This window comes from Podarcis raffonei, chromosome 8 (assembly GCF_027172205.1).
Source record: "Podarcis raffonei isolate rPodRaf1 chromosome 8, rPodRaf1.pri, whole genome shotgun sequence".
In the NCBI taxonomy this organism is placed as follows: Eukaryota; Metazoa; Chordata; class Lepidosauria; order Squamata; family Lacertidae; genus Podarcis; species Podarcis raffonei.
This window is the reverse complement of record NC_070609.1, coordinates 10,688,016-10,713,482: the sequence shown is the minus strand read 5'-3', so window position 1 is coordinate 10,713,482 and position 25,467 is coordinate 10,688,016. Positions and strand designations below refer to the sequence as shown.

At 50.9% G+C, this 25,467-nt stretch overlaps 1 protein-coding gene across 3 annotated transcripts in view; it reads left to right on the top strand.

The window, feature by feature from the left end:
* Positions 1 to 24,656, top strand: part of MEGF8 (multiple EGF like domains 8) — a 64,788-nt gene extending 40,132 nt beyond the window's left edge. For 2 of the 3 annotated variants that reach the window (XM_053397851.1, XM_053397853.1), the window contains 14 exons: positions 356 to 527; positions 825 to 988; positions 2,928 to 3,072; positions 4,039 to 4,273; positions 5,328 to 5,457; positions 7,165 to 7,375; positions 12,946 to 13,160; positions 13,307 to 13,514; positions 14,265 to 14,427; positions 15,666 to 15,858; positions 16,313 to 16,483; positions 17,960 to 18,090; positions 19,141 to 19,273; positions 20,513 to 24,656. In XM_053397851.1, the coding sequence (XP_053253826.1) occupies positions 356 to 527; positions 825 to 988; positions 2,928 to 3,072; positions 4,039 to 4,273; positions 5,328 to 5,457; positions 7,165 to 7,375; positions 12,946 to 13,160; positions 13,307 to 13,514; positions 14,265 to 14,427; positions 15,666 to 15,858; positions 16,313 to 16,483; positions 17,960 to 18,090; positions 19,141 to 19,273; positions 20,513 to 21,709 (3,468 nt within the window). In that variant the 3' untranslated portion in view covers positions 21,710 to 24,656. The remainder of the gene's footprint in view (positions 1 to 355; positions 528 to 824; positions 989 to 2,927; positions 3,073 to 4,038; positions 4,274 to 5,327; positions 5,458 to 7,164; positions 7,376 to 12,945; positions 13,161 to 13,306; positions 13,515 to 14,264; positions 14,428 to 15,665; positions 15,859 to 16,312; positions 16,484 to 17,959; positions 18,091 to 19,140; positions 19,274 to 20,512) is intronic. The other variant, XM_053397852.1, reaches the window with a different exon arrangement.
* The last annotated feature ends 811 nt before the right edge of the window (positions 24,657 to 25,467 follow it).

Here is a 25,467-nt window from a genome sequence, read left to right as displayed (position 1 = left end):
TGGACACTCCCAAGCTTCCTGATCCGAAACTGTGGGTGTTGGCAGCAGATTATTACATGACCGATTGAGGAATGAGGAGAGCACCTGAGTCCGGGAGGTCTCAGGGCAAAGGCCTGGGGTTAATGCACAAAGCATATGCTCCTCTGTTTCCACAATGCATCCTACTAGGTTCTTCTGGACCATCCCATGGTGGAGGGGAAAGAATCCGTCTTAGCCTATAAACTGCCCCCTCACATTCCACCAGTGTTGCTACAGATGAATCCACATTGGTGGCCCCACACCCCTGCCCCGTGCCCTTCTCTTTCATGCGCCCTGGATCCTGACAGGTTCCCTGTTCCCTTCCCGACTTCTCCAGGACCCTCTCATCCCAGCCGTGGCCGGTCACACACTCACGGCTCGGCGTGGCTCTTCCCTGCTCCTTATTGGTGGCTACTCTCCTGAGAACGGCTTCAACAAGAAACTGCTGGAATATAACGTCGTGTCGGAGAGCTGGCGTGCCGGGAGCCAGGCTGGAACGCCCCCTACGGGTAGGGGATCCTTTCGACCCGCTGTGGGGCCCTGGGATTAACTAGGTGGTTATGGAGCCAAAAAATGCTCCTCTTGAGAAGGCAAGGTTGCCTTGATTGGAGACAGTCGCCTCTTCTTAAAGCTCTAAGAGAGGGAAGCCCAGAAATCCTTCGCGCCACAGTTGCAAGGTGTGCAGGGAAACGTTACAAATATCCCACGGTGCCTGACTCTGTATTTCCACTAGTGAGATCAAACACACACCCTGCCCCCCAGTCCAACCCAGCAAACAAACACCTGGTATTGAATTTACTTTTCAGGTCTGTACGGACACTCGGCTGTGTACCACGAGGGCACGGATGCCATCTATGTCTTTGGCGGCCATCGCTTCCACGTGGAGATGGTTTCTGCTTCCCCTGAGCTCTACAGCCTTTATTATCCCAACCTGACCTGGAGCTTGCTGGCTCCGTCTCAGGGGCCAAAGGTGAGATGCTGCCAGGGTAGAAATGTAACAGTTGCGGCCAGGGTGCAGTTAAGTACCAGCCTTCCCAAAAAGACACAGGGCTTCAGGTACGGAGAAACCACCAGAGAGTTTCCCAGTGTAAAGATTCTCCCCATCTTTGGTGCCGCTATTGCAAAGCCCTGAGGCCCAGAATGAATTATGAGGTCTGCTTAGCACTGTCTGTGAGATTCCTGCATCGGGAGATGACCCTCTTGGTCTCTTCCAGCTCTACAAGTCCATGTGTTGCAGGGAAATGTAGGATAGCGTAAGCAAGAAAAGATTCATTTTCAAAGACAGAACGGGTTGAGGGAATGAGAAAATGGTGTGTGTGTATGCATGGTGTGTGTGTGCCTGCACCTGTGTCATGTGTGCCCTTTTTTGCATATACATGCCAGGAGAGGCGAGATCACGTAGAACGTAGGCAAGCTCAGTGCAAGAAGTTTGGGTGTTTGAGGTAGACAATCCCAATGACTCTGCTGCTTCACACAAAGCACAATTAAGCAGGAAGTTTAAATATGTGTCATGGAGATTGGAAGATAGGAATCTAGGAAGCTGCTGCCTTATGCAGAATTAGAGCTATCCAGTTCAGTACTGTCTACACTGACTGGCAGTAGATCTCAGTAGATTTCTGGCAGAGGTCTTTCCAAATCCTATCTGAAGTTGGTCCAGGACTGAGCCTGGGATCTTCAGCCTGAAAAGTAAATCTTACGCCTCCGATCTACTGCCCTTACTGAATGATTTCATGGCCAGGATCTCCCCCCGCCCTCTGATATGGGAGGAGGAGCCAGCTCCCTTGAGCGAAACCTTTGCACAGAACAATGTAAGGCACGCTTAGCCTTGTCATCTCCTGGGTGTGAGTCAGCCCGATAAGGAGGTCAGCTGAAGCCTTATATCACTCTCGGCAATTTGTCTTCCCTTTCCTGCGGAAGATTTCGTTGTTCCTTCCGAGTGAGTTATCTGCTGTCTCGTATAGGTTGGCCATGATGAGCACGTGATCCTGCAAACACTTGACAGAGCCATCATTTCCCCAGGGAGGGTGCTTTGCCTCCTTGCAATTTCAGCGATGGCGCAATTTAACATTTTTTCCCTTTCCCTCCTTCCCTTGCGCTTACTGTGGGATGGGAGTCCAAACCCACCCACCCCAGCTCTTTCTTGCATTAACCACAAGGGTTTTGTTTTTGGGGTGGTGAGAATATTGGGCTCCTAAGCCGTGAAGGTCAAAACCAGTGCTATTCCTTTGGATGGTCAGTGCAGGCAGCCAGTATATTCGGAACAGAATTGTTATAATTATAATAATAATTTATTATTTATACCCCGTCCATCTGGCTGAGTTTCCCCAGCCACTCTGGGTGACTTCCACTGAATATTAAAAACAATAAAGCATCAGAGATTAAAAACTTCCCTAAACAGGGCCGCCTTCAGTTGTCTTTTAAAAGTAAAATAGTTGTTTATTGCCTTGACATCTGCTGGGAGGGCATTCCACAGGTCGGGTGCCACTACCGAGAAGGCCCTCTGCCTGGTTCCCTGTAACCTCACTTCTCGCAGCGAGACAATCGCCAGAAGACCCTCGGAGCTGGACCTCAGTGTCCGGGCAGAACAATGGGGGTGGAGACGCTTCTTTAGGTATACTGGATCGGGGCCATTTAGGGCTTTAAAGGTCAGCACCAACACTTTGAATTGTGCTCAGAAACGTACTGGGAGCCAATGAAGACTATATATTGTTATAATATAGTCTGTACTGGAGAGCCAGAGCTTAGCCATCTCTGTCTTTCGGGTGAGCGTAGAATCCGGTGGGAAGAATGGGCTTGAGAAGGGGCCCCGTGGAGTATGAGGCTCATATTGGGGGGAATTGTGATCTGCTATTACTAAACGGCTCTTTCCTGTCTTTCCTCAATCCCTTGTTCCCTACTACCCTCACCAGCCGCTGGCTCACTTCTTCCATGTCGCAGCAGTACTGAAGGACACCATGGTGGTGATCGGAGGGCGCACAGAACGCGAGAATTTCACCAACCACCTTTTCTTCTACCAGCTAAACTGCAACACCTGGATCCTACCCAACAGCACAGGTCAGGGCTGGGATGGATTTTTTGGTAAGATCGGAGGTATAGGATTTGACATCAGCCTGTGGCCCAACGACCTAAGCTTCCTTACAAATAATACTCCCTGGTCCCTATTTGACATGCAGAATAAATGATGCAAGTCATTTGAATTTGCAACAAAACAATACCTTACCGGTTCAGAATTTGAGTCGATTGCCACAGATCCCTGGGGCTTCAAGTCCTCCATGTTTGTACATGTGATAAAGGAGAGCGGGTGAGCCTCCCACAATGTGGACTGACTGACTGTAGACATGTGCCCACTTGTTATCCATGGTTAGGTAGCGGAGGGCACCCCCTAGGGAGTTCCTGCTGCCTAGTGTGGGTATTTCTCTATCCCTCCATTTCAGCTAGCTGTGCTTAGCATTACGTTGACACCAGAGTTTTTGCCAAACAAAGCTAGTGCCAAATCCATTTCTGAAGCTGCTTGCACGCTCTCACTTGGCATCAACCATGGTTAGCAGTTCATTGTAGACAGAAAGCTAACCATGGTTAGCTCTGAACTCGAAAAGGGCACCTTTGTGAGTGGAGGGCAGAGAGTGTGGCCTGCAAGGTGCTTTCAGTTGTCTAGAAGACTGCCCAGTGTTACGACTGTGCAGGGCCCTTGTAGAAATTATATTCATTTATCTAGTGAAGCGATGGGGAACCTCTGGCCCTCCGGACGTCAGCAGATTTCAGTTCACATCATTCCTGTCCTCTGGCCAAGCTGGAGGATGAGATCCCCTTCCCATCTGCTGCTTTATAAGTTCCCTCGTGCTTCCTCATCTTCTGTGTTTGCCTTGCAAATTGTTTCCTTCCATACATTTCTGAAATAACACCTTCAGTTGTTCGATTTGGCTGCATAGGTGCATTTATGTGCTTCCAGCTGCTGTCCTTAGCCATGTGCGTTCTCTCTCCAGTTTTGCTTACCTCTGTGTTTCCTTTCCCCCTCTGCAGCAGAAGCAGTCGTGGGAGAGCCCATCATGGAGTCCATTGCCCATGCCGTGGCCGCTGTCGGAGGACGCATCTACCTCTCCGGGGGCTTCAACGGGGTGGCGCTGGGGCGCATGGTGGCCCTCTCCGTGCCCTCCGACCCTTGCCTCATCTTCAGCAGTCCGGAAGCCTGCAACAGGTCCAACGCCAGCTGCACCTGGTGCCACGCCAGCTGCCTCTCTGCGGATGCTGCCGAGAGGTGTGGAGGGGCAGAGTCTGGGCAAACGGCAAAGATGAGAGTGGCCGGACCGTGCCTCTTGTTAGGAAACAGGACGGTGTGGTTAGCAGTTGGGGTGGGACTAGGCAAGAGCAGAGAGAAGAACTGGAGGCTGGAGCTGCTTGGGAGGAGCTCATTGGTGGCAGGAGATGCACAAGTAGTCACGGGAGTTAAAATGAGGCATTGCCAAAGGTCCATCAGGTGCCTTCAGGTTATTGTAATGTAGCCATTCTAGGAAGTGCACAATGGTTAGCAAACGGATTTCGCATTCGTGCTGCGTAGTTTCATAAAGTTCTATACAGAGACACTGAATCCTCTACCCAAAAAATCACATTGTACTCCTAGATCCATAATTTCCCATCAAGTACAGACGAGTCCTCCCCTTCCTGTTGCTCCCTTACTAATTCGTTTTCCAGGTTCTTCTTCTTTGCCAAAAACTCTCTTGCGCCTAACCGAACCGCCATAGATACACCAAATTCCAAAACCAAACTGATTAACTTTTGAATCTCATCTAATAGATGGTTGAATCGCTTATTGGGAACAGCGTACCACCTGTTCTTAATTCTTTCATTGTGAAAATTGCTTTAAGACCCTTAATTTGATTGTCCTCTTCCATCTTTATTTTCCTCTCATTGTTTCCACGCAAGCCAATTTTGTTTGCTCTCATCCCATAAACTTTTTTTCATCCCCTTCCTCCATTTGTTTAGAGCAGGGATGGGGAGCCTGTAGCCCTCCAGATGTAGTTGACCTCCAGTTCCCATCAGCCCCAGCCAGCAGGTGAGGGATGATGGGAGTTGTAGTCCTCTGGAGGCCTACAGGAAGAGGGATGTGACCTCCTTTAACAATGTGATTCATCATAATAGCCTCTCATTTTAGATAATTTCGCTCCCTTTTAAAAAACAAATTAATCTGGGGGGTGCAGATCACGCATTGAGAAGGTTGAGCAAATAGGGTTGACCCTATAGGTATAGGAGGAGAGTTTGGAAGAGCCTTTCCCCCACTGAGCTTCCTGCTTGCTCTCCCTTCCTTCCTGCAGGCAGGGCTGTTCTGGTGGGACCTCCTGCTTCCCCACCCCAAGGTCCGCAGATGAGTGCCGCCGGCTGAGGACCTGCAGCGAGTGCCTTGCCCAGCACCCTCGTGCCATGGCCCACAGCCTGGGCATTCCAGTGAGTAGCCCCCAGCCCTCTTTCTGGCAGCTGGCCCACTGCCTGGGGAGCACCCTCTTCTTCCTTCTGTGTTGGAGGTTGCGGGGCTTCCAAACTCTGCACTTCTGCAATCACTTTGCAGGGAGCGCCGGAGGCAGGTGGCGGCCTTCGGATCACACTGTAGTAGCACGTAATCCCCACCTCTCCAGTTCCCAACGCTCCCTGAATTGGGTGCAGGGGAATGATAGGAAAGTGTGGAATTCGAAGCGTGGCCAGGTATTCCAGTGTGTCCCAAGGGAGTGGGTTCTGAGAACAGGGAGGGGGAAATGGCAAAAAGGATTGAGGACAGAATTGGGGTTCAAGATGACCCTAACAGATTGGAGAACTAGGCCCAAAATGAACTTGAGTAGGGACAAATGGGAGGTTCTGCACTGAAGCAGCAAGAACTAGCTGCACAAATATAGGATGGGGAACACCTGGCTTACTAACAGTACACGTGAAAAGGATCTAGGGGTCTTGGTGGACCACAAGATGAACATGAGTCAACGGTATGGTGTAGCAGGGGGAAAAGGCTAATGCTCTTCTAGGCTGCATCAACAGAAGTATAGTGTCCAGATCAAGGGAAGTCATAGCACTGCCTTGGTCATACCACACCTGGAGTACTGTGTCCAGTTCTGGGTACCACAATTTAAGATGGATATTGACAAGCTGGAATGTGTGCAGAGGAGGGCGACAAAGATGGTCAAGGGTCTGGAAACCAAGCCTTATGAGGAACGGTTGTAGGAATTGGGTATGTGTAGCCTGGGAAAGGGGAGAGTGAGGGGAGATTGGATAGCCATCTTCAGATATCTAAAGGGCTGTCACTTGGAGGATGGAGCAAACTTGTTTTCTTCTGCTCTGGAGGCTACGACCCAAACCACTGAAAGGAGATTCTGACCAAACATGAGGAAGCCCTTTCTAACAGTAAGAGCTGTTCGAAAGTGGAACAGACTCCCTTGGAAGGTGGTGGACTTGCCTTCCTTGGAGGTTTTTAACCAGAGGTTGGATAGCCACCTGCCGTGTATGATCTAGTTGAGATTCCTGCATTGCTGGGGGCTTGGGCTCGTTGACGCTCAGGGCCCCTTCCAACTCTACAATTCTATGATGGTAGAGTTGATCTGATTGCAACCCCTAAGTGATCTGATTGCAACCCCTAATTTCCTCCTACAGTTCAGCATCAATGCTACTCAGAGCACACTGAGCGCCAGAAAGGTTACAGTGCCAGTTTATTTATTAAAACGTTTGCATACACCTGCCTTACTTTTAAAAACCAAAGTGGTTTATGACAGCCATACAATAAAAACCATATGAAAATATAAATTTGTGAAATTGGCTTATACAGTCATACCTTGGGTTAAAGTTGCTTCAGATTGAGCGTTTTCAGGTTGCGCTCCACGGCGACCCAGAAGTAACGGAACACGTTACTTCCGGGTTTCGCTGCTCACGCATGCGCAGACGCTCAAAATGACGTCGTGTGCAGAGGCGGCGAATCGTGACCCGCAGACACTCAGACGCGGGTTGCGTTCTCTTCAGGATGCGAACGGGGCTCCCATTTGCATCCAGAGGTGCCACTGTATAAGCCAAGGGGTTATACGGGGTTGGGGAGGGAAGCATTATCGCCAGCCTTTGGTTTGTAGTGACCGTTCCCCAGCCATGGAGGCTTTGACCTTGTATTCTGACCCCCCCCAGGCCTTACCCCAGTGCAAGTGGTGCACCAACTGCCCCGAGGGCGCCTGCATCGGCAGCACCGGCAGCTGCACCTCGGAGAACGACTGCCGCATTAACCAGCGCGAGATCTTCGTCGCCAGCAACTGTTCGGAGATCTCGTGCGAGGCCTCGGACTGCGCCAAGTGCACAGCCTCTGGGAAGTGCATGTGGACGCGGCAGTTCAAGCGCACAGGTGAGGGGCAAGAGGTGGGGACGGGGAGGGAACCGTTGATGGGCCTTGCAGGCGGAGGGAGGAAGAGCCGCGGGGAAGGGGCTGCACAGGAGTGCAAGGGGGAGGAAATGGGGATTTTGTGGCTGGAAGCACCAGGAGGGGAGACTGCTCTTGGGCACGGGACCTGCCCGAGGGTTTGCCAGGGGCCTCTGGTTGGCCACTGTGAGAATGGGGTTCTGGATTAGGAGGCCCAATGGCCTGGTCTTATGTTATTGGGTTCTTCAGGATAGAACACCACACTAAGTCAGATATTGGTCAGACAGCCAATAATAATAATAATAATAATAATAATAATTTTTATTTATACCCCACCCTCCCAGCCAAGGCCAGGCTCAGGGCGGCTAACCAGCAATAATAAAAACAAGTTGAATGAATACAACTTAAAACAAGATTAAAATACAACATTAAAATATTGAAACATTAAAATATTAAAATGCAGCCTCATCACAGGAGGAGAAAGAAAAAAGAAAGAGGGGGAGGGAATCAAATTGGCTCCAAGCCAAAGGCCAGGCGGAACAACTCTGTCTCACAGGTGGAAAGAAATCAGATTCTGCAGGGCCCTGGTCTCATGAGGCGGAGCGTTCCACCAGGCCGGAGCCAGAGTTGAAAAGGCCCTGGCTCTGGCTGAAGCTAATCTAACTTCCTTGGCGCCTGGGACCACTAGGGTGTTGCTATTTATGGACCTTAAGGTCCTCCACGGGGCATACCGGGAGAGGCGGTCCTGTAGGTACGAGGGTCCTAGGCCGTAGCGAATCAAAGGCAGATTTAGGGGAGCGGTTCAGTCGCAGAGGTTCAGGGATGCTGGGACTATGACGTGGAATGGAAGGCGAGGGGCATGCCAAATTTGAGACCCCAAGATCTGCCACTGGTGAAAGATGTTGGCTGTTTGCAGTATAGTAACGCTGCAGAGAGCTTGCTGGGGAGACCATGCATTAAAAAGAAAGGACTCAAAAATAACTTAAACAAGGTTTTAATAAGAAAAACAAAAACTCCTTTTACACTAAGTACATTAACAACCAAACCAGACCCAACCACCAACCCATCCCCCAGGGTAATGGGAGAGCTAGGTGCTGCTCCTTATATACTACACCCAAATGCTGACACACCTTAATCAAATACAACTCAGCAGCACCTGCTATGCTTCACAGCTGTAAAGCTGGGTCTCGTTATCTTACTCTGGCCCTTGCTCTGGCCCCTTAAAGACATACACATCGGGTGCAACAATGATGAACCTTTACATTTAAATAAACCATTCAACATTTCCCCTGCGGTTCATCATTGTGGAACAAAAACATAAAGCATATTTTGTACATGTCTTTCATGTGTAACCTTTGGAAGTGCTTTAGTAAAAATGTCCGCAATTTGATTGTCACCTGGAACATATTCAAATACAATCATTTCGTCAGCAATTAGTTTCTTTACAAACTGTAAACGTAACCTTAAGACTCTAGTGCGCTGCGTATTGGTCTCTGAACACAGGATAGCAAGTCCGCTCTGGGAATCAAGGTAAACTTTTACTGGTAGTGTTACTTGCATCTGTAGGTCTGCAAATACTTGCAGATACCATTATACATCACGAGTGGCCTGAACGCATGCACATAATTCACTCTCTGTTGTGGAGAGACAAATAATGGTTTGTGTCTGGGACTTCCATTCAAATGGACAACCGTTATAACAAAACACCATACCAGACACACCCCTGCAATTATTTTGTTCCACTGCATGAGATGCATCACAGAAAATTTCAAAACCTTTGTCGATACATGTTGTAAACTGCAACCTATAATGTTTGGTGTGTTTAAGGTACATTACCACTCTCTTAAGAGCAGAGAAACATTTTATAGTGAACTCTTCCACATTGTGATGCATCTTTTAACAAAAGCTTAACTGTTTCATATTTTACGCTTGGTGAATAACACAAATCTTAATCTTCGCCTGGAATTTGTTGAAAACCCCTAGCAACTAGTCTTGCTTTGTACCTTACAACTTCATTTTTGTCATTCATTTTAACTCTATAAACCCATTTTGAATCAATAAGTCTCATATCTGGGGTTTGTGGTACAAGAGACCAAGTGTTATGCTCTTTTAAAGAAGCTATCTCAGAGTTCATAGCTTTATACCAATTTGCAGCTTGTTGCTTAGGTAATTTCTGAACATCATTGTAGCTTTTTGGCTCAAAAACTGCCTTACTGGCATACACAGTATTAAAATGTTCATCTGCAAAACATTGTGGCTTCTGTCTCTTTCTATCTGAACGTCTCAGTCCGGAAGGAGAGTCAGACTCCTCAGACTTAATGGGACTAAGTGAACCACTAGTTTCAGGTTGTAAATCATTGTCAGATTGAAGAGATGCCTGTAGGCTAAGCTCACGGTCAGAAAACTCAAGAGAATCTAACCTTCCCTTGGGTGCCTGTGACTTTAAATCATCAAACAAATCAGATTCAACAGACTTTTTGTCTTTTTCCATTAATTCAGAAGCACCATTTCCTGCTGCTGCTGCTTCTTCCTCTTCTTCCTCAGTATTATCTATACCATCAGTATCTTGGAAGACAGCAACTCCATTCCAATTTACAGTTTGTATCATGCTTCTGGTAATATGAAATTTGCCAGTTGCTGGTATGTAAATTCTGTACGCCCCCTGCTGGTAGCCCATTAATTTTCCCTGGGCACTACGTTCACCCAATTTCTGCTTAGCGGGATAATGCATAATTACATCTGAACCCCAAATGCGTAGGTATTTCAGATTAGGGCGTTTTTTAAACAGCTTCTCATAGGGGGTGACATCTAAACCAGAATGATAACTGCGATTTCTGACATAACAAAACGCATTAAGCGCTTCAGCCCAAAAGTCTTTGGGCAGATTAGCATCATGTAGATACGTTTTAACCCCTGCCTGTAGGTCACGCTGCACAACTTCAACAAGCCCATTTTGCCAGGGACTTCGGGGGCAAGATAACTCATGAGTAGTCCCCTGCGCTTCCAGGAAATTCTCAAAATCCTCAGAAACAAATTCCCCGCCCCGGTCAGAAAACAGGTTCTTAATTGGTTTGTTAAAGTGGGTTTTTACCCAGTTGCAAAAAACTTTGTACTTCTCAAATGCTTGGGACTTCTCAGCTATTGCATAAGTCCAACAATATCTACTATACTGGTCTATCAGAGTAAGCCAGTACTTAGAACCTCCTAATGATGGTGGGAGTGGCCCAACTAAATCACAATGTACACGCTCAAATGGCTCAGTTACTTTCCTATCTGAGCACCTACCCTTGCGTGCAACCTTAATCTTATTCTTGCAACAGGATAAACATTGCATAAAGAATTTACATGGTTTTAAGTTGAGGCCATTAACAATATTCTTTGTCTTAATTACATCAGCAAAATTCAGGTGTCCTAGAATTCTGTGCGCCTCATGGACACACCCGGAATGTGGCCTTACATTCCTCAACCCCTGGCTTGACTGTGCTGCTCTGCAATTTATAGGCGATTGGGAGTAGGAGCGAAAATACAGTCTATATAAACCATCAGATTCCCGGGCATATAATAGACGTTTGTTCCCATCGAAAAACTCACACATTGACTTTAAGAAACGCACAGTTATGCCTTGACGAGCAAAACACCTTACTGATAATAAATTGTCCACTGACGGGCAGTAAATGCAGTTCGCTATCGTAATGTTTAAAGAGTCAAGTTTAACAGTACCCCTGCCAAGCGACTGCAAGACTTGTGAATTGGCTAAATGTACATTACCAATTTCCTCTTCGAAAGAAATAAACAAGCTTCGATCGTTGCAAATATGCTGAGATGCTCCTGAGTCCACAACAAAAGACTTCCACTTGGCACGTTTAAGTCTTTTACGATCTGTTGTCCTAGCATGGAAAACTCGCGGCTCGTTTCTGTCTCTACTGTACGATGTCGGCTGCTGGGCTGACAACCGTGACTGACGAACAGAAACAGGCTTGGGAGTACTTTGCTTTCTTTTGGATCTGCAGTCCTTTGCAAAATGTCCTTGTTTATTGCAGAACCAACAACGCTTTGCAGCTTTAAATGCAGTCGTATCACCACAAGTTTGCATATGGCGTTCCTCATTACTTCTGGAAATAGGAGTGCTTATGGCACAAGCCTCCCTTCTGTCCAACTCGCCCATTAATCTTGCCGTCACCCCTTCCACAGTTAATTGTGCTGGTGGAACGGCAGATATCTGGCTAGCTATGCCATCAAAGTCCTCGTTAAGGGAACAAAGAATGATAAAAACATACTGAATATCAGGTATGTCCATGTCCCTTCGAATTAATTCGCCGCGTATTGCCTCCAGACGTCTCAAGTGTGCTGCCAAATCACCACCAGGCTGCAACTTCGTCTGGTACAACTGCTTGAAAAACGTCAATGCAGATGCTGACTCTTTTCTAACATGCACTGCTGCAAGACTGTCCCACATTTCTTTGGCAGTTTTCTTATTTCTTATATAGACTACTTGCTGGTCACTGACTGCCAAATTAATTATCGCCCTGGCTTTTGCATCTCCTTTCGACCAAGCATTAGTCACAGGGTCAGGAGGGTCATCAGTTACATAGGTCCATACTTCTCTAGAGGTCAAAAGCGCCTCCACCCGAAAAGACCATAAACTATAGTTCTCATCTGTTAGCTGTGGGAAGACCAGAGCCTTCTCAGCTTCAGGAACCCGGTCAACCATTCTGGAACTCTTCCAGACCCACAGAACTACGCTAACAGGAGAAGGAGTTTTCAAACCTTTCTCAGAGTCCAAAAATATGCAGTCATCCACTCAGCAGCTGGGCCCATAACCAAAGATGTTGGCTGTTTGCAGTATAGTAACGCTGCAGAGAGCTTGCTGGGGAGACCATGCATTAAAAAGAAAGGACTCAAAAATAACTTAAACAAGGTTTTAATAAGAAAAACAAAAACTCCTTTTACACTAAGTACATTAACAACCAAACCAGACCCAACCACCAACCCATCCCCCAGGGTAATGGGAGAGCTAGGTGCTGCTCCTTATATACTACACCCAAATGCTGACACACCTTAATCAAATACAACTCAGCAGCACCTGCTATGCTTCACAGCTGTAAAGCTGGGTCTCGTTATCTTACTCTGGCCCTTGCTCTGGCCCCTTAAAGACATACACATCGGGTGCAACAATGATGAACCTTTACATTTAAATAAACCATTCAACAGAATGAAGGGTGAACGGAAGCTTTTGGGGGGAGCTGATGAAAAGAGCAAGATTAATTGGTAGGCTTGTGAGGGGATCCCCGAGACAAAGAAATCCAAGTAGCTTTCCTGCAGCAGCATGTCGCGCACTTCACCAAGAGTTTCTCCTGCCCCAGCTGCAGGGAGCTCCTCTTTGCTTCTGTGGGGGGCTGTGCACGCGTCCCACGAGTCAGGCCCCTGGGTGCTTAAATGGCCCATGGGAATCAGCTGATGTGCCTTCTAAGGCCACGTGTGAGGAAAAGGAGGAGGCGTTTCGGACACCGCAAAGGCCACCATCTCTGACTCTTCTCCTCCCTCTTTTGGCCCAGGGGAGACAAGGCGTATCCTGAGCGTGCAGCCCACCTACGACTGGACCTGCTTCAGCCACTCTCTCCTCAACGTGTCCCCCATGCCGGTGGAGTCGTCGCCTCCGCTGGCCTGCCCCACGCCGTGCCACAACCACAGCACCTGTGGGGAGTGCCTGAGCTCCAAGGGGGCCGACGGGGGCTGGCAGCAGTGTGTCTGGAGCATCAGCTTGCAGCAGGTAATCCCTGGGGGGGGGGGCTTGTGATTGCAGTAATTCTGCTAAATTCCTCTGCGTCATTTATTCACGGTGCAGGATTTCGATTGGGAAAAGTGCGCCCACGTGAACTCTAACAGGCACCCTCTTCCACCCCTGTCTCCCCGCAGTGCATGAGCCCCACGTACCTGCCCATGCGCTGCGCGGCCGGGATGTGCGGCCGAGTGCTGAGCGGGGCCGAGAGCTGCACCCCGTCCTGCTCCCGTTTCCAGCAGTGCGCCCTCTGCATCCAGCAGCCCCGGTGCGGCTGGTGCGGCCTCCGCGGCGAGAATGGCAAAGGGCGGTGCATGGAGGGAGGGAGGAGCGGTCCTCACCATGGTATGTACCGAGCAGAACCGGGAATAGGGGTGGGGTGGGGTCAATGGCACCTTCTCAGGGAGGAGTGTGGAAAGTGGCGGTCCGGCAGTAATGCTCACAAATCCTTGTTGCAAACAAGGTATTTCTCCGAGAGGTTCGAAGGGTGGCAACACGAGAACGGGGCCTTCTCTGCAGTGGGTCCCTGTCTGTGGAATGCTCTCCCCAGGGAAGTTTGCCTGGCGCCTTCATTATACATCTTTAGGTGCCAGACAGAAACGTTCCTTTTTAACCAGGCTTTTGGTTGATCCGATTTACATCCCTATTTAGGGAAGTTTTTAATGACTGGTGTTTTAATGTATTTTTAATCTTTTGTTGGAGTGGCCAGATGGGCGGGATATAAATAATAAATTATTATTATTATTAGGCCCTTTTAAAATGTGTTCTTTTGTGGAGGGGCTATTGGGTTGTTGTTTTTACTTTTATTAGGTATTTTGTGATTTTATATCTTGATTTTATTCTGTGAACTGCCCTGAGACCCCCGGGTATAGGGCGGTTAATAATAATAATAATAATAGTAATTGCGTTTATCAGAAATATTTCCTTTTATTTGTGGTCTGGGGAAGCCCTTTGCCCAGGATTAAGTGGTTGCTCCTGGAAAGCCTGATACAAGCTGGTTGTGAGATGCAGCCCAGAAGAGTTTGAGGGCACCAGGTTGGGGGCAGCTGCTCTTAAGGATTGCCTGCAGCTCCTGTCCCTCTTGCCTCCCTGCAGGATTGGTCGAGTCGTGTGGCCTGAAAGCAGACTGGGCCTTCATGGCCTGCCCTCCCGAGAACGAGTGCCTGAACGGGCACCACGACTGCAACGAGACCCAGAACTGCAACGACCTGCCCCACGGCTACAAATGCACCTGCAAGAACGGCTACACGCTGGACAAGTGAGTGCCGTGGGAGGGGGACGGAGATGAAGCAGGGAATGTAAGGCTGTGCTCTCGGCGGTAGCTGCCTCAGCTTCACTAAGTACCATTGCATTTCAGACAACTGAGCTGCGAAATCCCTTCTGTCTACCCTGGTCTCTTTAGATATTGCGCACGAACCGGCTGCTTTTCTCCATTGATAGAGGGTGGCATTTGCCGCAGCTTCACCCTCCCAAATTGAGGGGAACCCTTGTCCCTTCAGCACCCCTTCCTCCTCCAGGGTAAACCCACGTAGGTTATGTCTGTACATCACAACAGACTCTTGTCGATGGCGTGCTGAGAATCCTTGCTTCGCTCTCCTCCCTGCATAAGCAACAAAGCAAGCACAATCTCTGCTTCCTCTTAAGCCTGAGTGCTTCTGGTTTGTTTTTCCCAAGCAAACCAAGATGTGAAGCTAAGGATTGTCCCTCTTGGAACCTCAACTTTGGGTCCCCAGCTTTGGTTGGACTACAACTCCCATCATTCCTAGTCAGCCTGGCCAGCCTAGCTCAGGGATGATGGGAGTTGTGGTTCGAGCACATCTGGGGACTCAGGGCTGAGAAAGGCTGCTCAAGGCTATCAACATCCTATAAACTATGGGTAGGCAAACTAAGGCCCGGGGGGGGCGGATCCGGCCCAATCACCTTCTAAATCCGGCCTGCGGACGGTCCAGGATTCAGCGTCTTTTTACATGAGTAGAATGTGCCCTTTTATTTAAAATGCGTCTCTCGCTTATTTGTGGGGCCTGCCTGGTGTTTTTACATGAGTAGAATGTTTGCTTTTATTTAAAATGGGTTATTTGTGGGGCATAGGAATTCGTTCATTCCCCCCCCCCAAAAAAAAATATAGTCCGGCCCCCTACAAGGTCTGAGGGACAGTGGACCGGCCCTCAGCTGAAAATGTTTGCTATAAACTCACAGGTTCTTATTGGGCAGGTTTTGTGGGTTTTAAAAAAATATCTCATTAATTTAAAAATCCTTTTCATATAATTCTGTGTACCTCTGTCTCCCACTCCCTTAATTTTTTGTGGCTGTCTTTCACTTCCATACCGATGCACAGTAAACCACTCAAGTTTGCTATTAGGCAGAGAAATTCCTAGCCACTCTTTTTAGCCGAGCAACACCAGCGTGTGGGAAAACCTTTGCAGAATTTCCACCGGGGGTGGGGATCGCACACGCTGTGTACCAATTGTTCTGCGCCTCCTCCTTTCTCCCTTGCAGCGTGACGGGGCTGTGCAAGCCGGTGTGTGAGCAGGGCTGCGTGAACGGGACCTGCGTGGAGCCCAACGCCTGCCAGTGCCACTTTGGCTACGTGGGGCAGAACTGCTCCGTGGAGTGCCAGTGCAACAAGCACAGCAACTGCCAGGGGGTGGAGGCCCAGGACCAGTGTTTGCAGTGCTTCAACAACACCATGGTGAGGGCAGCGGGCGGCTGAGAGGGCCCGAGGGGCGCAGGGAGAGGGCAGGAGCTGGGGGCGCAAGCGGAGGCCGGTTGGAAGAGAAGATCTGCAGCTGGGTTCACACTGGGCGGTGATGGGAGAGCATCTGCCCTGAATGCAGAAGCACCCAGGTTCAATCTGCAGGCAGAGCTGGGAGACACCCTGGGGAGCTGCTGCCAGTCAGTGTAGACAAAACTGACTTAGGTGGACCAATGGTCGGACTCAGTAGAAAGCTAGTCTGGGGAGCCGCTGCCAGCCAGTGTAGACAAGACTGCATTAGGGGGACCAATTGTCAGAATCAGTAGAAAGCAGCTTCCCAAATCCCCGTGCTGCTGTGTTCTTGCACAGACTTGCCTCCCTCTAAAGGTAAACCACAGTTCTCTGTGTGTGCCCGCGCCCAACTCTGCCCCCTGGCCTCTTTTCCCCTCAGGGGCAGCACTGTGAAAAATGCCAGCCGCTCTTTGTGGGGTCGGCGCTGAGCGGCGGCTCCTGTCGCCCCTGCAACACTTTCTGCCGGGGAAACAGCAACGTCTGCATCACGCGGGAGGAGTACGAGAGAGCCCGCCGGGATCCTGCCCGCTTCCCGCTGGAGCCGGCCTTGGTGAGTGCCAGCGGTGGGTGGCGGGGGAGCCGGGCCTGGCTTGCCGGGACAACTGCTAGCGGCTCTTTTGGTGGAAGCAGACCTGCCAGGTCAAAAGGGTGGCATCCATATTCTTCAGAGAATCCAATGCATGTTGGCACCTTCGTTGTGTGCCATCGTCTGTAGAACTCCTGTGCTTACTGCATCATAGCCACACCTTTGAACAGGTACTTGCCTGAGTGGTGCATGCTCTAGTTATCTCTCGCTTGGACTACTGCAATGCGCTCTAATTGGTGCTACCTTTGAAGGTGACCCGGAAACTACAACTAATCCAGAATGGGGCCGCTAGACTGGTGACTAGACACATAACACTGGTCTTGAAAGACCTACACTGGCTCCCAGTACGTTTCTGAGCACAATTCAAAGTGTTGGTGCTGACCTTTAAAGCCCTAAACGGCCTCGGCCCAGTATACCTGAAGGAGTGTCTCCACCCCCATTGTTCTGCCCGGACACTGAGGTCCAGTGCCAAGGGCCTTCTGGCGGTTCCCTCACTGCGAAAGGCCAAGTTACAGGGAACCAAGCAGAGGGCCTTCTCGGTGGTGGCACCCGCCCTGTGGAACGCCCTCCCACCAGATGTCAGAGAAAAAAACTACCAGACTTTTAGAAGACATCTGAAGGCATCCCTGTTTAGGGAAGCTTTTAATGTTTAATAGGTTATTGTATTTAAATATTCTATTGGAAGCCGCCCATAGTGGCTGGGCAGGGTATAAATAATAAATTATTATTATTATTATTATTATTATTATTACTACTACTACTACTACTACTACTACTACTTTTTTTGGTCACTCCTCTGTGTACCTGTAAAATAGACGAATGAGCACTTGCCGCTAGTGCCGGCATACTCATGGGGTGCTTTTCAACTAAGTTGCTCAGCACAGACCTGCTAAAATTAATGGGCCCAATTTAGCCATGCTCATTTATTTCAGCGAGGCTCCCCTAAGTAAAACATAGTTTTAACTGTTGCATTTCTATCCCTCCTTTTCTCCAAGGAGCTCGAGGTGACATACGGGGTTTTCTTCTTCCCTGTTTTATCCTCATAGCAACCCTGTGAGGTAGTTCAGTGCCACCCACGCTGTGCACTTTTCTCTGCATGAGAAATAAATCGCCTTTCTTGAAAAAAGGCAGTGATTTAAGGCTCCTTGCCTTCTTCAAAATACATATTCCCCAGCTGCATTTTGAAGCTGGCCTTCGCGCCCACGAATACACGAAACACTTGCTGCTGGGTCTAATGAAAACGCAGCAGCGTGCAAGTCTTGGGCAGGTTACGTGAAGCCCGATTCCACTATAACCAGCTGCCTTTCAGAGAGAGAGAACGGGTTTGCGTCATGTTTCAGGTTCAGCATTTGCGTCAGAGGATTGTGAGCCTAGTCTGCTGCCAGGGGGAAATGCACGAGTGGGAAGTCACATTTCGCTCGCCTCCCTGCCTCCCCACAGATCCCCAAATGGGTGGCAGAAGGGCCAGCTGAGGATGCCGCCGTGTGCGTGAACTGTCAGAACAACAGCTTTGGGGAGAAATGCGAGAGCTGCCTGCACGGCTACTTCCTGCTGGAGGGAAAGTGCACCAAGTAAGGAGGCGGGAGGCCAAGGCTGAGTCTCGTTCTTACTTATTTTTTTAAAAACCAAACGTATGCTGCGTTCTAGGGCAAACCTATCCCAGGGCTTCTTCCCATCATATGTGGTATCAATGAAACCACAATAACAAACCAAAACAACATGACGCTACAACGGCAGCAGTAAAAACAACAGAGAACGCTATATATTGAAAGCACTTAGAAGCAGGCTTCCCACAATATCTGGTTGGCCGGGATCCTGGACTCAGATGTGCCACTGGCTGGATCCTATCAGGACCGTCCTTATACAGTGGTACCTCGGGTTACATACGCTTCAGGTTACAGACTCCGCTAACCCAGAAATGTTACCTTGGGTTAAGAACTTTGCTTCAGGATGAGAACAGAAATCGCGTAGCTGGAGACCCCATTAGCTAAAGTGGTGCTTCACGTTAAGAACAGTTTCAGGTTAAGAACGGACCTCTGGAACAAATTAAGTACGTAACCAGAGGTACCGCTGTAGTCTTATGTTCAGGGTCCATTTAAAAACCAGCGGAATTGGGAATGGGTGGGCCATGCATATACCTTATTTTTCACTCTATAAGACACACCCAACCATAAGACGCACCTAGTTTTTAGAGGAGGAAAACATGAAAAAAAAATATTCTGAATCAAATGTTGTTGAAGAGGCTTTGCGCGGCTATCCCTAAGCCAGAACAGCAAGAGGGATTGCTGCATAGCAATACCTCTTGCTGTTCTGGCTTCAGCGAAAGCTGCGCAGCCTGCATTCGCTCCGTAAGACGCACACACATTTTCCCTTACTTTTTAGGAGGGAAAAGGTACGTCTTATAGAGCGAAAAATACGGTATCTCCCTAGGGGCAGTAACGCTTCTGAATACTGGTTTGTGGAAGTCACAGGCGGGGAGAGGGCTCTTGTGGTTGGGGGCTTTCAATAGGCATCTGGCTGGCCATTGTGAGATCAGGATGCCGGACTGGATGGGCCGTTGCCCTGATCCAGGAGGGCTCTTCTCATGTTCTTGTGTCTCCCTGTGACCCCTCTCCTCCCAGGTGTCAGTGCAACGGCCACGCTGACTCGTGCAACGAGCTGGATGGGACCGGCTGCCCCTGCCAGAACAACACGGAGACGGGAGGCTGCCAGAACAGTGCCCAGTCAGACAAAAAGGACTGCTATAAGCAACAGGTGAGGGGGGGGGCTGCGGCCGCAGGAGGCGGGTCCTGGGCAGGGATGAAAGAAACTTACAGAACAAGGCGCAGTCCATCCGGAAGTTCTCCTGCACAATCCCCACTGCGATAACCGGGAGCCGTGCAAGATCATACATGGGGCAGGAGACAGAATCATTTCTCTCCCAAGCACAGTATCTCCAGGCAGAGGTGTACCTAGGCCCCCTTGCCCTCAGCTGGGAGAGATCTTGTAGCAAAAACGGGAAAAGTTTGCTTTTTGTCACCTTTTGTGCTCTGACGGTAACTTCCTCTGCAGCCATCAGGGTTGGGTCTGCTCTGCTTTGCCTCCTCTTCCTCCCTCCCTCTGCTTGCTGCTTTCCCTTCTGTCTCCTCCCTCCCTTTTTCCTCCTCCTGCAGCTCTCAGCTGCTTTCTTCATCTTTCTTCCCTCCAAACCCTACTGGGTTCTCCACACATACTCCTAATAGTGCCATTGGCCAACTGGGGCTACTGTGAATGCCCACACCAGCAACCACATTCCTCCGCCAAGGCACCCAGGGGAGCTTTCATACCTTGCCCAGCCATGCAGAGCAGCGGAGGAGCACCCCGGGGAGTGCATAGTTGGGCAGGCAGAGTGGGGAGGGGCAATTTTTGTGCCCCCCTGGGCCTGTGTCCTTGGCAGCAGCCAACCCCTAGGTACATCCCTGTCTCCAGGCCACGCAGGAGAACTTCCAGGCAAACAGAGATTTGTGAGCACAGCACATAATTAACCCATGGAGCTCCTTGCCACGTGATTTTGTGTTGGGCTGTGATTGCATAAACCTACGTAGCCTCTAGATAGTGACCTGCCGTGATAGCCAGAACATCATTCTCTTTTCATAAATCACATACCTCTGCTAGGAGATAAAAAGAGTGTAGGTGACATCCTTTTTGAAACCCCCTCTGTGGCATTTGGACGACTGATTTTGGCAGGAAGACCAATAGGGACCGTTTTGTGTTGTAAATCTGTGCAGGGACAGCAACAGCGCACAATGTGGTGGTTATGGGCCATTTCTAAGACCTGTGCCACCCTTCGACTGGGAGAAGCAAAGTGAATTTAGCAAAGTGGTGAAGATTTTGGAATAAGAAGCAACAGTGCAGAATCATTTCATTTGACCCCTTTCACAGAGTGAAGAATTTGGGTAGGATGGGCATGAGACTGCTCGCGTGACCCCCCAGTCCCACTAAACTGACCTGCTTTTCCCCCCTTGTCCCTAACAGTGCGCCAAGTGCCGCGAGTTTTTCCACGGCAACCCGGTGGGCGGCCACCAGTGCTACCGGCTGATCATCGTGGACCAAGAGAGCTGCTTTGACCCGACGTCGCAGCTCAACTGCTTCCACGAGCCCAACATCAAGAACCTGCTGCTCGGCCGCTCTGTCTTCTTCGGCGTCCAGCCCAAATTCACCAACGTGGACATCCGCATCACCATCGACGTGACCTTTGGTGGCGTGGACGTCTACATCTCCACCTCCTACGAGATGTTTGTGGTGGACGTGGACCGGGCCACGGGCTTCCACTCGGTGCGCGTCGTGCCGCCAGGGGAAGAAGCGGGCGGGCGCAGCGGCCTCGGCAACGGGAGCCAGCCCTCTCCGGCCGTGCGAGAGGCGCGGACCCACGGGCTCATCACCTACATCACCGTGCGGGAGCAGCAAGCGGTGCTGGTCGTGCGAGCCGTCCGAGACCGAGTGGTCATCACCTACCCGCACGAGATCCACGCCCTGAAATCCAGCCGTTTCTACGTCATCTTGCTGGGCATTGGGGGCACCAGCCCCAATGTCACCGAGTCCCAGGGGCTGCTCTTCTTCCGCCAAGACCAGGCCCACATCGACCTCTTCGTCTTCTTCTCCGTCTTCTTCTCCTGCTTCTTCCTCTTCCTCTCCGTCTGCGTCCTGCTCTGGAAGGTGAAGCAGTTCCTGGACCTGCGGCATGAGCAGCGGCGCCACCTGCAGGAGATGACCAAGATGGCCAGCCGGCCTTTCGCTAAAGTGACCATCTATTTCGAGCCAGATGCGCTGGGGGCAGCGGCCGAGCTGGTCTTCCTCCCCGCGCGGCCCCACAAGCACCCGGCACTGACTGCTGCCCAGCCCAGCCGGCTGAAGCCGTACCACGAGGTACCCTACCCTGTGGCCCACTTCCGACGCTCTGAGCCCTTCCTCTCCCACCTGATGGGCTACTCCTACTCCAGCTTCCGGGTGGGACCCATCACCCTGGAGCCGACGGACGACGGGATGGCCGGGGTGGCCACGGTGCTCTTCCAGCTGCCCGGAGGACTGCAGGCCCCCAACCGTGCCTGCCTGGGCTCTGCCCTCGTCACCCTGCGCCACAATCTCCAGGACTACTGCAGCAGCAGCCACGGAGTCAGCAGCTCCCGCAAAGGACTCCTCAGCCACGAGAACCTCACGAGCATGTCCCTCTGAGCCGCCGGGGGAGCCCTACCGGGCTTCGGAAGGGATGGGACTTGTTGCCTGCGTCGCCCGCTCAGCAGCCCTTCTTCGCCTCGGGGAGGCGGCCGAGAAGGGATGTGCAGGAGAAGCGCCTTTGCGGGTGAAAGGCAAGGGAAGCATCTCCAGTTATCATGTAATGGAAAACAGACCTTGCCACCAGAGGGCGCTGCTGTACTCCTGCAGCTTCAAAATGTTGGTGTGGGGAGGGAGGGGTCCTCTCTAACGCTGGCTCCCTCCCTGTCCTCCTTGCGCAGCTGTCCAGGAGGGAGTGGGCAGCAAGTGACCACAAGCCCAACTCTTCTCCTGCATTTAAAGTCAGGGACAGGTTTGTCAGAAGGAAACTCCATGTGTTTGTTTGCAGAGGGGATTTGACATCCCCTCTCTTGATTTTTCTCAGTGTTGTTTTCCTTTTTTGTGTTTTAACCCCTTCCCTCCCACCTACTTTTGTTACAGTCCTTTGGCAACCACTGCCTGCCCCCACCCCCACTGCACACAGACACCAAAAGCCCTCCAAAGGTCATAGAGTTTCCCTGACACTGTTTCCTTCCTTGGCAAAATAGCCGAGCTGGAGGTAGTTTTGTGGAGTCAACACAATCAAGTGCTGAATGGGCCATTGCCAAACCTGGTGCCATCTGGATGTTGTTGGACTACAACTCCCATCAGCCATCAGCCTGCACACCAGATTGCCAAAGAGACGGCTTACGTATGTATTGTACAACTTCAGACTGGGGGGGGGGGAGTTGGGGTTCGGATTTGAGAAACACTCGCTGCACCTACGACGCTAGGGCACCAGGGAGAAGGGCTTGTGCCAAGCCTTTCTGCATGTGTCACATGGCTTCAAATGGCACAGCCTAGGAAAAGTTTTAGCCCCTCGATTCCTGCACTGCAGGGGGTTGGACTAGATGACCCTTGGGGTCCCTTCCAACTCTACAGTTCTGTGACTGAAGTCAACTGGCCCTTCTGTTTTGCTCAGCATTTTGAGAACCGCAGCTTCGCTTCCCAGGGATGTTTCATCACAGTTCTGAGTCAACTGCCTTTTGTGTGTGCAGCTCCTGCACCCAACCCCTGTAAGCTGAAGAATCGAGATGTTTTGCCGCCAAATCGATTGCAGGAGGAGAGCTGTATTCCCCCCCCCCTATTTATTTACAACGCCAGCAACTTCCTATGTGCACCCAGTGTAATATTAACAGGGGAGAGAGGGTGATGTGGCTCTTCCCCCCCCCCCCACACTGGAGAAGCAGGTTGTGACAATCCTTAGTGAAGCAGCACCTGAAGTCCAGTGAGAAGCACAAGCCACGAACAGTCCAAAGCTTGCAGTTCTCCTATGCCTGCGCTTCATCAGTCGGCTGGAACCAACTTGGCAGCGCTTTGCAACTCAGCTTCAAAGCTTCCCTGAGTGGTTCGGTTCAGTTCATTCCAGGCACCTGAGCCCCACAGCACCCCCAACGCAGTAGGGGACGGGGCTGACCGGCAAGGGGGTTCCAGAGTGTCCAGCTCAGGATGAGGCTAACAACATGGGCTCTTCAGCTCTCGTGCCATCTGGCACAGAGCGCAGGGGCAGCAGAAGCAGAAGGCGCACCAATCGCAGCACACACAGCCCTGTGGAAGAGGGGAGGACCATCAGTCGGGGAAAGCCTTGTCTTCGCTCCTGCCTCCAAGCACCTCCCCACTGCCCCAGATTAAACACCGAACATAGCCTGTGTAGATTGCCTGCTTTAAACCCAGTCTAACAGCCATTCCATCTTTGGTTCCGTGGAGGGGTTTTCGGCAGAATTCTCGGCACCTTCCTCAAACCAGTTCCCACGAATAGCAGGGACGGCGTGATGGGAACTATCTCCTGATAGGATGTGCTCTCAAGATGAGGCCCCCTGGATCTGCCTAGCAGCCTGCGTCTCCCTCAAACTCTGTCCTCTGGCCAAACTGCACCAATCCGGCAACCTCTCCCTTTTCTCCACATTGGACTTTTGTATGTCGCGGTCAAGAGGAAGAGCTGCGAGCTTCCGTCTGACCAGTAGCAAGAGCTCATTCCTTGACACTACCAGACGATGGGCTGCAGCCCGACAAAGATAGTGGGCTGCTGCAACAGCTGCTGCGGTGGGATAGAGCTCTGGTGTCCATTGTGCGAAAGCTGCAGAGCTCAGTGCATTTGCTCCCTGCCTGCCTGCCTGCCTGCACCTCCCTCCTTCACCCTGGCTATAACTCCCGTGTGCCAGCCAGAGAGCTTGCTTTTGCGCCTCCTGGCAATCACCTGCTGGAACTTTCCCAGAAGTCCCCCCAGTGATGGTACCTTGATGCGCAGCTGTTCTCGCAGGCCCGTCCGCATGGCCACAAGAGCCCCCGGCAGGAAGGGGACGCAGAAGCACTCGCCGTACTGCGTGGCCACCTTGCACATGAGGCAGGGAAGGCAGAAGATCCCGCAGAAACCTGGGGGAGGGGGCAGAGAGGGCTTCAATTTGACATGGAGATTGCCAGGTTGAGCCCTGGACAATTTTCTGCAACGCTAACGCTCTGCACTGGACCCTGAAGCCGAGCGCCTTTGATCCGAATACCTGTAAATCAGCAAACGGGTACGGAAGAACAGAGCCTCCATTGGGGAAAGACATGCCTTTGAGGCAGGCTTGAGCCCTGCACCTAAGAGGTGCCAGGCAGCATTAGGGTGGCTTTGCTGCAAGATGGGGAGTGAAGCAGCCGTGCCCAGGATACCCTCCTCCCTGCCCCCAGCATGGTAAGTCCCCAGCAACACTCACATATCGTTTGGTCTGAGCTGCAGTCGGTCAGTCCTGATTTCCAATCCCTGTATGGACACGGGCAGCTGCTGTTGATAGCCGCTGGCTGAGTGACCACAGGGCAAGGCTGGAAAGCCATGAAGGTGAATGGTGCCAGGAAGAAAAGGCACTCAGAGGATCGAAAGGAGGAGCTCGCCCAGCACCCAGCTCGTAAACAGCTATCAGCTCCCAGGCACAGGGATCCAGTTTTCAGCTACTTTCCCAGTTAGATATCATCCGGGGGGAGCGCTTCCTTTGAATTACCGAGACTCGTGTCTTACGGGGCAGTTTGGAGGAATTTGCAAAGGCTTGCAACTGGAACACAGCACACCTGCGATGATGGGAGGCCGTGGGTGTGAGTCTTGGCACACAGAAGAGAAGGTGGTTGCAGGTTGCACAGAATCCAAAAGCTCATTTTGCTACTGTTCCTGCCACTCCAAACTGGCGGCAGGGAAAAGATTATAATTTCAAAAGGAGGCTGAGCGTGCAACACAGCTGGAGAAGGAAGGTGCGTGGGTGTCAAACCACTGACTCAGAAACGCCTACAGCTGCACTCAGTGGCCAGGCTTTTAAAGGGAAGGGCGTCCCCAGGTGTGAAATGGCTTGAAAGCCCTGCCCCCTGACCCCAAATGTGCAGTGGCAAGCTGTGCTGTTTGAACAGCGATGAGAAAAGTGCATTCAACGGTCTGCCACATGCCAGCCTTGTAGGTGGCACCAGATTATTCAGGAAGGTAACATCTGCATAGAACTGTCCAGGAACTCTTCTAAATGGGGTGGCTGGGAAATGGTATGGATGTTGTTCAGCGTAAGTGCGGAGAAGCCCGGGTGGGGGTGAATCCTGACTTGATGTGCATGCCATTGGGGCTCAAGATTGGCTGCAACGTAACCGCTGATGATGGGTTTGTCTTCGGGTGGAACAAGCACTTCTCCAAAAAGCAAACAAGCCAGGCCTCAGGGTGTTCCGTG